The sequence below is a fragment of the Prinia subflava genome, chromosome 1 (genome assembly GCF_021018805.1).
Source record: "Prinia subflava isolate CZ2003 ecotype Zambia chromosome 1, Cam_Psub_1.2, whole genome shotgun sequence".
NCBI classification, from domain to species: Eukaryota; Metazoa; Chordata; class Aves; order Passeriformes; family Cisticolidae; genus Prinia; species Prinia subflava.
The window spans coordinates 51,665,371-51,677,549 of record NC_086247.1 but is presented as its reverse complement, the minus strand read 5'-3'; the positions used below and the strand labels follow the sequence as shown (position 1 = coordinate 51,677,549).

The 12,179-nt window shown below is 42.3% G+C and overlaps 1 protein-coding gene across 5 annotated transcripts in view; it reads right to left on the bottom strand.

Moving 5' to 3' along the window:
* Positions 1-12,179, bottom strand: part of MTCL1 (microtubule crosslinking factor 1) — a 104,045-nt gene that overhangs the window by 3,308 nt on the left and 88,558 nt on the right. For all 5 annotated transcript variants that reach the window (XM_063396371.1, XM_063396378.1, XM_063396397.1 and 2 more), the window contains 3 exons: positions 10,046-10,351; positions 7,747-7,778; positions 4,556-6,110 (listed from right to left, as the gene is read on the bottom strand). In XM_063396371.1, the coding sequence (XP_063252441.1) occupies positions 4,556-6,110; positions 7,747-7,778; positions 10,046-10,351 (1,893 nt within the window). The remainder of the gene's footprint in view (positions 1-4,555; positions 6,111-7,746; positions 7,779-10,045; positions 10,352-12,179) is intronic.

Sequence of the window (12,179 nt, the reverse complement as noted above, 5' to 3'; positions counted from 1 at the left end):
ATCTTATAAAATGCTGGCTGCTGAGTCAGTCACCCCCACCTGCAGTGTGGAAATCCAGCCATGACAAGGAAATTCTGCAGAATGGTTGGTAAAAACCCCTATTCCCTTACTACATGTAGCTATCATAGCTAGATTTTTTTTTTTAAATAAATAACCTGTGGGTAATTTAGTTTGGTAGCTGTTCAGGAGCGTGGGTGGACAGGCAACATTTCTTAGCCTGAACACTGAAAATTGGAAAGATGATTTCAGCTATTTCAGTTTCTATCTATTTCCTAAAGCAGGCTGTCAGCCACCATGGCTCTCCCTATATTAATAAATAAAGAAAACAGTTTTCGCTTTTCTGTGAGGCAGAATGGATGGTCACAGCTTGTGTCTGCACAGTGTCTTCCCTCTACTGTGGCAACCACAGCCACTGGGCAGAACTGGGCCCAGAGCTGCTTAATGAGCAAAGGTGACTTCAGCCTTTAGCCACAGGCTGGTGCTGAAGCCTCCTTCCCAGCCCTCTCCACCTGCTGCCTTAGCCAGAGATAGAGGGAAGGTATTCTGGGGCAGCCAGAAGCTCTGTGCAATGCTGTGCATTTGTCAAAAAAAAAAAAAAAAAAAAAAAAAAAAAAAAAAAAAAAAAGTTTATCATCAATCTGAATCTCTCCCCAGCATTTTTCCATGCCTTTTGTGATGGTCTTAAATTCTGCCAATTTTTGAATGCTTAGCAAACCCCCAACAGCACAAATTTTGACTGAAGTGTGACCTCTTCACAGCCTGTGCAGCTACAGGATATGGGAGATGAGCTCCTGTCCTGAGCTCCTCCTGACTGTCGCATACAGAGGACCCCACAGGGATGTCAGGTGCATGCAGATACCTCTGCAGTTGTGGTCATTCATTTCTCTCTGTTAACCCACATGTTCAAGAATGACAGCTTTTGGAAAGCTCTGGAAACAAGGTAGAAAGGACTTACAGCAGTGAGGCAGGCAGGGTTAGAGTCCCCAGGGGGCAGTTAATAAGACAGTTTGGTTCTGGACAGAACAGACAGAAAAGAAAAAGAAAGCAAGTAGGTTGGAAAGAACTGTTTTAATTGATTATTTTTTTTTTAAAGTGAAGGTTTCATGTCAGCAAGGAAGAAGTCTCCCGATGTTGCTACTCATTCAGATCATGTTACCAGTGTTATCACAGGGAAACTAATAACCAAAAATAAAAGATGAGGCACTAATAGAACAAGACTTAGAAAGGAAGGAAGCAAACAAACCAACCTTTTACAATCCTAGCACAGTTTCAGAAGTGGACATAGCAATAAACAAATCAAATATTTCTACTCAGCAGAGAAAGGTATCTGTTATCCTTTGCCAACCTTGATTTGGGCTAGAGAAAAACCACATTACTATGAGAGGAATAAACCTGTCTTTTTTCCCCTTCATTTGATTTCAAGGGAGAGTTTCTGCTTAGGAAATCCTTAACAAGCAAGAAAATGACTTATTTTTTGCTGCTTACACTTACATTGCTCAGGTTTCATGACAACCCTTTGCCACACCTTTCTCCCTTGTTTCTCTTCAACAGGGATGTTGGATGGGAAAGTCAAGCTTAACCAATAGCCCTTTAGTTCTGACAACACCTTCCCTGATTTTCAACATTCCCCCTCCCAAGCTGAATGGTTCAGTGGCAAGCCCGTGGCAATTGCTTTGCCCTGGTGAGCAGAGGATGCAGCACCTGCTCTCTCATCTGTGGGTCTGTGTGGATGGTCCTTTCACAGTGCTGTCTCCAGAAATGAGTCTGACTCCCAGTCCAGGACTGTTGTGTAACCTCCATGATCTAAACCCTTGCTAGTCATAAAAGCAAAATGTTTGTAAAGTTCTTATGTTATTAGTTAGGTAATGCTAATAGTAAAATTTTTTAATATTAAAATGTATAAATCCTATGATATGCAAGTAAGATAGAGGCTTAGTGAATTAGCAGGATAAGACACTAGTAGGCCACACTATGTGGATGTGAATTTGCTTGTAAGCAGCTCTGGGCAAGTTAGAAAACATAAAGTTATTGCTACTCTGTATACATATACACTCACATGCACACACACATGTATATAAATAGATAAATATATGAACTAGATTTCATATTTACAGCAGGAATATAGAAGGAAATTGTGTAACTAAATAACTCAGAAGCTCAGATTAAGGAAAAGTCACCAACAGGTGCTTCATGCAAATTTAAAAGTCATTAATATGCCATGGCTGCAGAACCCAGAAGGCGCTTGGTGGTAAAAAGGGCACTTGGCTTGGCCAGAAACCAACATGTGAGAGGGAAGCAGAGCAGGGATCTACAGGAGAGTGGAAGCCTTGTGTCAGCACTGCCCCAAGCACAAACCTGCTTCCTTCAAGATCATAATTCCCTGAACAGCTGTGTCTGGCTTTGTACAAAATGTGCTAAGTGGAATTTTTACAAAGTGTACTTTGTGTGGTCAGGGTAATCCACAAATAACCCAAGGCACCTGCAGAGTCTAAACTTATTTGTGGGTGGTTTTTGTCAGCAGCGCACCCACGCTTCCCTTGAGTACATCTTCCAGAGCACCACGTCACTTAGGAAAAGCCAAGCTCATTGTGTGAATGCCCACCAGTTTCCTTTTCAATCCACATTCCTGGGAAATGCCAGCATCAGCCAAAGAACAAAACCTGTGCATCTGAACTACAGTCATAACAGACATGTAAGAGTTGCAAGGAGAAACAAGTCTTAGCTCTAGGGTTCATAACTCAAAAGATTAGGCAAAAGATACTGAGAATTCACAAAAAGGAACAATTTTCTGCTGGTTTGATGGTCAATGAGTTTTTGCTAAATAGCATTGACCCAAATGTCTCTGTGCATCAAATTCGGGTACTGTTGCTAGTTTGTGTTTTGCCATCAGCAATTTGTGATGTGGGATGACATCCATCTACTTATATTTGAGACAGTTAAAAGATACAGGAGGAAATCAAGAGTTTCCGGGGATTCCTTGAAGGCAAAGCTGAACTGAACTGGTAAGAGCACAACACACTTCCTAATAAGGACCAGTAGTATATTCCCAGTATTTCAAACTAAAGACAAAATACAGAGATAGATAGAAAAAGTCAAATAAATGAGGCTGCTTCCCACCTTTATTCACTCTGAGGTTTGTGCACAAAGACCACTTTCACTCACTAGTGTTTATAATGTGCTTGTGGTTTCTTTTTGTTTGTTTGTTTTTTGGTGTAAAGACTTCCCTGCTCGTATCTGTTTAAACTGCACATAGGGAATATATCCTTAGGTTTAGATTGCCTGTTTAGCAAAAAAAGATCCCATCCTCTGAGCAGTACCTACAAAAAAGGAACTGACTGTACACTGAGAACCTCCTACTTGGGCAAGGCAAACTGCAGACCAAAAGTTTCAGCCTCAGTCCCCAGAAATCCTTCATGCCAAAAGTCAAGTTTGAAAATGGGGTTTGAACTTTCCCTTCTGAGGTATCTGAGGCAGGGATAGTAGGAGTCTGCCCAACAAAGGCAAGGTGGATGTATGGGGTGTGCAGGTGTCAAGGAGCTGCTTCCTTGGAGTCAGGGCTCACCCCAAGACTAGGATGCTCATGGGGCAGCACAGAGAGGAATGAGAAGCACTTGCCTCTGCCCTGGGGACTGTCACCAACCAGCAGTACACACACCTTTCCATGGCTGTACCAGAAAGGCAACATATGCATGTAAGAGCTGGGCATAATTCAGCTTTTCCAGGCTTCTTAAGAGTAAGCTTCTCAAGTGCTCTCAAAGGCTCACCAATACCAGGAGGTTTAAATACTGATAACTGAAAGCTTTCATCCATCCTTGCACCTTCTTGTCTTGTTGATTGCTGCTGCACCTGAGACTGACCCCCAACATCTGGGCACACTTGCTGAGATGGATGATGCCTCTTACACTGTTGATGACAAAGTATCAGCAAGGAATTCTTAAACACTAAATAGGTATGTGCCTAGATTATCTGATTATATATGTGTTTTTTGCCTTTTGTTATTTCTGTGAGGCAGCAGCAGTCAGTACCAAACATCAGGCCATTCAATCACATTCACAGACCTGAGACAAACTTAATCAGATACATTCAGAAAAGATATGCTGGAGGCCCTGGGGTTTTGCTCCAGGGTATTGTAGAGACTATTTTTCACACAAACTTGTTAAGACCCATTCTTGTGTAGGAGAAAGAATCTACCTTTCCATCCAGCATAAAAATTCATTCAAACCTAGTGTCCCTAGAGCATCTGTAACATGTGGTGTATTTTGTGACAGAAAACCCTTACCCCAGACATTCAGGGAAGAACCATTTTTTATCCCATAAAGGATAAAACTCTTCTGATGCTTTGAAGACAATTAAGGTGCCAGGATAGAAATTCAATTATTTCATGCATTCTTCAGTGACTAATCCAAAGTTTCTCGACTGGAAATTGCTGGTGGTACCAGGAAAGGACTAGGATATTCACTGTAAACACTCACTAGGACTGCAAAAGATATCATAATACATTTGCTCAAAGAAGAGTGCACTTAGCTATAGGAGGAAAAACAAGCAAACTCATTACCTCTATGGACCCTGGATCTACTTTGACAATTTCTCCTGTGCTGTTGTCATTGCTAAGATTTGGTGGGCTGTGTGAAGGTAGCCTTCTCTCTTCCTTTAAGGCATGCTCCAAAAGTTTCTTATTCAAGATCCTGGCAGCATTTTCTGCAAGCGTGTACCCTGGAGGAGCAGATAAATCCTGCCTAATACTTGTCACCTCAGTTCCTTCTTCCTTTTGTGTCTCTGTCCCCAGCCGGAGAGGACTGGGTGATCTGCCACGGGCGTTTGTACATGGCTCCTGCAACGTGCCCAGTTCTGGTCTGGGTTCTGCTGACCTGGACCGGCTGCCAGATCGGGGGCATTTTTGGAAGGTCTCATGAAAGATGGGGCTATGGTCAATGATGTTGAACAAGCTGGACAGGCCATCATTGATAGTGGTGTGGACGGGACTCTCCCGCGTGGTCGTTGATCGAGCCCAGGCCGACTCACTGAAGCCTTTCTGAGGTGTGCCAGGCAAAGTCCGGTTATTTGGCTGGTCTGATTTGGGAAGAACTTTTCTTTGCAGCTTTGGAGAGCCGTATTTGGGGGAGCAGCATGTGCGTTCAAACTTAGCCTGGACCTTTTCAATGACGGGGGTCACCTGCCTGCTCCTTAGGCTTCTGGATGGTGAAGAGACAGGTGTGGACCCCCCCTTTGGTGTCAGACACTTGTGTGGACTGCTGGTGATACTGCGCAGGGTTTCCGTCTGCAAGCCGACGCTGATGGTCTGGGTGGTCTGCGTCCCTGTCGTCCTCATGCCGTTGGTTTGGCACGCCGTGTCCTTGAACTGAGGCTCTGTGGAATTGGAGCGTATGGCGTTCCGGACAGAGAACGCCACCTCCTTCATGTCGTCGCTCATGTTCTTGGACATCTCCAAGCTGTGCAAGGGTGAGGCAAAGCCCACAGTAGTGCAAATAGGACGTTCAATGGGGTGAAGACCATTCTCCAGAAAATCTTTATGATGTTTGGCCAGGTCACAAGACCACCTTCCAAACATATCTGAGGAAGCACCTTTTGTCTCAGTGACGCTCCCCATAGCTTTGGTCACAGAAAACAGGAAGTCTGGCTCAGCCTGGTTCTTCCCTTCACTGCCAGCTATCACTGAGTTATCGAACCTACGGACAACTGGCGGGCTGTGAAATACCCGAACTCCCATTTTGTCAGTGACACTGTGACTCCTCGTTGGCTGCTTCTGGCAGTGCTCCGGGCTGGTCATGGTGTTGGTGGTCATAGTGACACTGGTGGTGAGGTACCACGAGGATGCCTGTAATGGATCTGAAGCACGATCATTCCCGGCTTTTCCAGTTTCTGTCCTTTCTGCCCAGCCCTCTGCAGGCTTCTCAGTTGCCCCACCATGGTTCCTAGTGTTACTGTAATCCCAGTTTTTGTTGAACTCCTCAATGTATTTCAGATCATCAGGAGACAAGGGAGGGGTTATATCATCTTTGCTGCCAGATGAAGGCAAATTTTTTTCTGGTAGAAATGGAGAAATATCCATCAGGCGCTGAAATTCGGACATGGAAGAAACGGACATTGCCCTGGAGAGAGGAACACAAGAGAGTCACTCATGTGCCTGGAAATTGTCACAGAGAAACTTATTTTCAGCAGCAGACTCTGGAAACCCAACTTTCATTATCTGCTTACATATAAAACCACTTCACTGAATCGTAGATTGACCCGAGTTGGAAGGGACCCCCAAGGATCATCCAAATATAATCCCTGGCCCTGCACAGGATACCCAAAAAATGACACCATGTCCCTGAGAGAATTGTCCAAACACTTCCTGAACTCTGGCAGCCTTGATATCATGACCACTTCCCTGGGGAGCCTGCTCCAGTCCCCAAGCACCCTCTGCGCACAAAACTTTTCCTAGTTTTCCTTCCTTTAGCCCTTTCTTTCAAGTCCCCTTTTGTTATCTTTGAAAGAGCTGTGAACACAAACATCTGTGATGTGCCATTAAAAGTACCAAATGGTTTACTAGAGGTTCCCAGTTTACTGCTTTCTCATGGATTACTGCTTGGCAAATATCTGTAATACAGAGCAGTAGGATGCATCTCAGAATTACACCATTCACAGGAAATGACTGCTTGTGACAATACAAGGCACACTTTTCAAAGCAAGTCTAGAGTATTTCTGACCTGCTGGGAAATCATCAAGTCCACCCCCACTCCTGAGACTGCCCAGGCTGCACAGCTGGTGTGCAGTGATGTGAGACATCCAGCAGAAATGCTGCTACATTGAACTGGCTTGGTGAGTTGAGCTCATGCTGAAATTTAACCAAAGAGAATCTCTAAGTGATAATGCTGAATTCTTGGGGGCTCTCCTGCAATTTGTACCAATCATAGGCATTCAGATGAGTTATCCTACTACTTTGTTTTAAGAAAAAAAAATCAAAATTTTTGAATGGGACTAAATAAAAACACAAATGAGTGTAGTTATGAGAGTCGACTCAACGAGGTAACTCAAGCTCGATGAGAAGTCAGCAAGCAATGGTTTTCATGGATCAGTGACCCAGAAGATACAGCCAAGTCACACTGAGTTTATAATCAAGAGCTCCCGCTGCAGTTTGGGTGTGTCTCTGTTAGGGATTCAGGTGAATATGGTTTCTAAGTGGATCTCCTAGTCAGATGCTCTGGTTTGCTTCAGGAGGGTACTCTCAGAGGGCACAGGCTTTGCTCCTTTGGGATAAAAATGAGCTAAAAGATGCTCTCTAGAAGCACAACTAATGCATTCTAAGGTTAGCTGGGTATTCAACCCATGGGATAAGACCAGAACCAGTCCAAAGCAAAGGATCCCTGACATGCAGCAGCATATCAGGTTCTTAGCACCTGATTTTTATAGAGGGAAACACCAAGTTTTTTCCTCTGTATATTGATGTCTGCAGTGTGTACTGCACTGCATGCTAAAGCAGGCATAGATTTCACTGTAAGCTGCAGCTTCATGCACTTTCATAGAGTTTGATCTTTGTACATGACAGCTGAATGTGGTCCAAGTTAATCAGAGTAGAACAGAAGCATATTGAGACAAATTAATCCCTGGGTAAATCCATTAATCTGGTTTGCAGGCTGTTAAGGAGGTGGCGTGGCTAGGTCCTGGGCCTGTGGCTCGGGTGCAGAAAGTTATAGCTCCAGCAGCTGAGTATTTGCTGGGCTCTGCCCTGTAAGTTTTACTCACCTTTGAAGATTTCCTTTGTGTGTTTCTTCCTCCTGAATGAAAACAGAAACAAGCAGGATAAGTTATCTGTAAAGATATTGGTGGCATTAGTTTATGGGTATTTTGTCATTCACTCCCCATTAGTTGCACCAGATATGTTTGTCTCTAAAAAGTGTCTGATTTTCTCTCTGGTATAGATTCTTAAAGTGACAATGGGAATATTCTTCACTTCGTAAATAGAGAGTGGCAATCCCATCAGGATAACACACTGCACAGGTAAAGCCTATATGCCAAATCTACAACAGCCTTGAATTTTTTATTCCCATGCAATCACAAATAGATTTGGGCCAAAAAAGGCTTTTTTTCCACAATATATTGTTTTGGACTGTATATTTCTGAGTGACTTTTTTTCTGTAGAGGTAATCTACTTTATACTAGAAGTCTGGCTGTGCTGAATTGGAAGATAAACTGAGTTTCTTTGACATCATATTTCATTATTTCATACATTTCATACATTTACACATTTTCTACAAACCAAAAAGTGGCACCAGCTGAAATTCCTTAAGCCTGATATATTAAATGTGTGGGAAGCCTTGCTTGTTTCATAGACGGAATACCTGTAGCTTGCTAACAGCATTAAGATGTTTTTATGGCAGTTATTTCTCTATGACAATTCCCATAATGAGTTGGGGTTTTAAATAGCTACTTCTGAAGCATTTGCTGTACAGTTATTCTGTTTACTTATATTTCTTGTAAACAACAGAGAATGCAAAATAGGATTGAGGAAAAAAAGAACATTGGTACTGTACATATTTTATTTGACCTCATGAAATCAAGAACATTACCAAAAGTGCATTTCAAATTGGGACTGTTTAAAAACAGCACTGCTTAACTCAGCAAATACCTTTCTTGGGTCAGGGAAAAAAAATAGTAGTAAACTTATCCTCCTTGTAGTCACTGTGGTATAATTCTGAAATAACGTTGGTGGCTTCAGTGGAGCTACTGCAGAGTAAATCTGACCTAACTGAATGCACAGTGAGGATGAAGGCTGGATTGACTTCTACTGCAGTTAGTACCAAAAAGAAAATATAGTGGAAGGTAGAGTCAGCAAGCTGCAGTTCCCTCTGTGCATCCTCAGTTAAGCTACTCATTAAACTCCAATCAGTCTCGCTTCAGCAAACCCTCTGAGGGAAAATTACTTTGCCCAGGTTTCCCTAAAACACGCTTTGAAGGAAAGAAGCTATGCAAATATCACCAAGGACAAATTTTGCTGCCCACCCTTTTTTTAATGGTGGTAATATCTGGAAAACAGAAAAGGGAAGAGAGATTTTCTTTGAAGATCAGACTGAACTTGAAGGAATGGGAACAGCAATCAAAATAAGGCACAAAACTTAGTTCCCTGGTAGTGTTACCAACATTCTTCTCTGAGCAGTTGGGCATATTAAAAAAAAGCTAAGAAATAATAAATATGGGATTCCACACTGTCAGCAATACACTTATGACACCAAGGAAAGAAAATCGAACTGGAACACACAGCTACCTACAGCTGTGTAAAAGGGACAGTCACACTTCTTGCCTCTCTTAATCTCTTTTTTCTTTTCTTCCTCTTGAAGAACTTTATTTCTCAATCCTTTAGTTTTGTACCAGCATTTGGGGACAGGGACACTTGTTTTCATTCAGAAAAAATGTAAACAAACTGTGAAGTTTGGAACTGGAACTGATGAAAATAAGCCTGCCATGGTAGAGGACACAGATTTCATTCACCATTTCCCACTGTCATCTTTTGGCTTTTATATATATGTGTTTCATATCTTTATAGCTTTATGGCGTGACTCCAGGGTAGGTATTTTGCTGATGAATAACTTTATTTTTTAACATCTCATCTCACTTACTCATGTTGATCTGTTTAGAAGGCAACCACAGCAGAACAATCAGAAGTGCCTCTCTACAGCATTTACTGCTTTACTAACAAAGTAAAGCCCATGTTTCTTCATAAATATGTATCTACTTACAACTGGAAAAGATTGAAGACCTTCTAAGACAATATGCTATGTCAAATATAGTTCTCATACATAATATGAATGGCCACAAGACGAAGTAATCTTTGGGACCTCCAGGCTGCCTCCCAGTTTCCAGGTGACTGACACTGGTCTAATCAGCTCATAACAAGGAATGAAAACTTGTCCATACCAAATTTACTACTGGGTAACTGTCAGCAGTGCCTGTGACACAGTATCTCACTTCCTACAGCAGGGAAGCTGTACTGATCCTGACAGAAGAGATAACATGACAGCATGATAAAACGTGGAAGAGCTCATACTTCTGTCAGTCCGGTGAGGAACTTCTCCCGCTCCAGCTGCCGCGAGCGATGCTCCTCAGGCTCGTCCGGGGAGTCGAGGGACAGCGATTCCAGGAAGAGGTTTTCCGTGGCGCTGCAGCGGTCGCTCTCCTTCAGCTTGGACAGCGACCGCTCGTCAAACTGAATGGTGTCGGAATCAGAGTAGGACCTGGAGCCCATGGAGCGGGGCACGCGGAGGCTCCCCTGGGGCGTAAACGGCCGGCGGCTGCTCTCGTTCTGGTCACACACCAAACCGCCTCCTCTCCGTGGGCTCGCTTCTTTCTGAAGCTGCAGACAAGGCAGATTAACAGGAACAGCAGTCACTTCTGCAGTGTATGGCATTTGGCAGAACTCATCCTTGCCCAGGAGCAAGGCAGCCATGCCCTGGGGATCACAGCCCTGCCCCAGGGGTGCACCTCCAAGGCACACTGGCCTTGCTCTACTGGTTGTTCCACAAAGGGAGACTTCTCTAGAACTTTGATGCTATTACTCATGGGAATTTGAGTGACTAAATGTGTATATGTACAGTTTTGCTTATTTACATGTATATGTATACATATATACACACTGAGTATATATGTACATAGAAAATAATGCATCTGTCTGTAATCTGTTTTTTAAAGAAACAAATCAACACAGATTGTTATTTAAAATCCTCCCTGATGGAAGGGTGAGCAAATTGCCTTCTCCTCAAAACAAGCACATTTTTTTCCTGGTCAGCAACACAAAGATTGTGCTTTTATATATATCACTTGTTTCCAGAGGTGGAAAATTATGCTTAACAAAAACAAAAGCTTTGTTTTATAAATGGCCTAGTCTGAATGCATGGCTGGAAAGTCGAGTATTTGTACAGAACAGCATTGTCAAAGGGATGAATTAGGCATGCAGAACATGTTCAAAGAAAATGTGTATTTATAGAAGAGGCATCAAAGATATTAACTCTACACTTTTCAAAAAGTAGTGAAGAGAGGGCGAACTGTTAGTGAAATTGCCAATATTGAAAATAGATTATGTGATTAACTTCTCTTTTAACTGTAAATACAATAAGATGGATGAAGTAAGTGATAATTTCAAACATGATAAATGACTGCAGAAATCTGATAAGAACTCTGATGTTTTGCTAGAGCGGTATGTTGAGATTAGTGACAATAAACTGAAGATGCAAGTCATTCACTAGGGCCCTGGAAACTGAGAAACTACAAAACATATTCATCTTGCTTCTTGTGTTTGGAAATATAAACAGACATTGTATTGCTTAATTTAGACGGAACTGTCTTAGGTCCCAAATGATTAAATTTACACTTGAGCTGAAAACAGTGAGGTTTTTTTCTTGATGCAGGGAAAATCAAGGGAAAAACAGGGAAAATCAGGGAAAAACAAAAAGGGAAATGCATCTTCAGTGTTTGGCTCATGATATACAAAATCTGAAACAGTTTTATTAAAAGGAGGTGTCTTATAAAGGCAGGGGCTAGAAGGTATCTATGAGAAGATCCTGGAGGCCATTCCTGAGCATATGGGCAAGATTCAAAGGAAGGAGAAATGGTAATTACATGCTTTCTTTATAGATAGCTCCAATTGCAAGCCCCTCAGAGTTTTAGGGATCCTATAAGGACAAGATTCTGGAAACCTTTATGAGAGAGCAGTACTGATACTGCCTTATTCTCTGAACCTCAGAGAGCTGACAGGAGAATTAAAGTTACTGCCCTAACTTTTCAAGAATGACTAACAGTTTTGAGTCCTCATGTATTTATACCTTTAAATACACAACTTTTCATACCAATGATCTTGAGGATTTAAATATTTGTCAGTGTTCTCTGTGCACAATTAGCTTTAGGAGCACAGGGGAGGGAGATTCTCTGAGGGAAAATGAAGTGACAGAGTACTTAAAAAGAAAAAACAACAACTCTGAGCTCTGAAGAAAGTAGGTCATCATGTTTTTTCTATGCGAGCAGTATTCCCATCACCATCCAGAGTAAAGTATTTTATATATTTTATACATTGGTGTGACTTCCCTCTTATCACACATGTATTATTCAGGAGCTATGTGAAAGCAGACTGGCATAAAGCATTAGAATGAAATTTGGCACACACGCTTCTGCTATCTCTTAGACTTTGT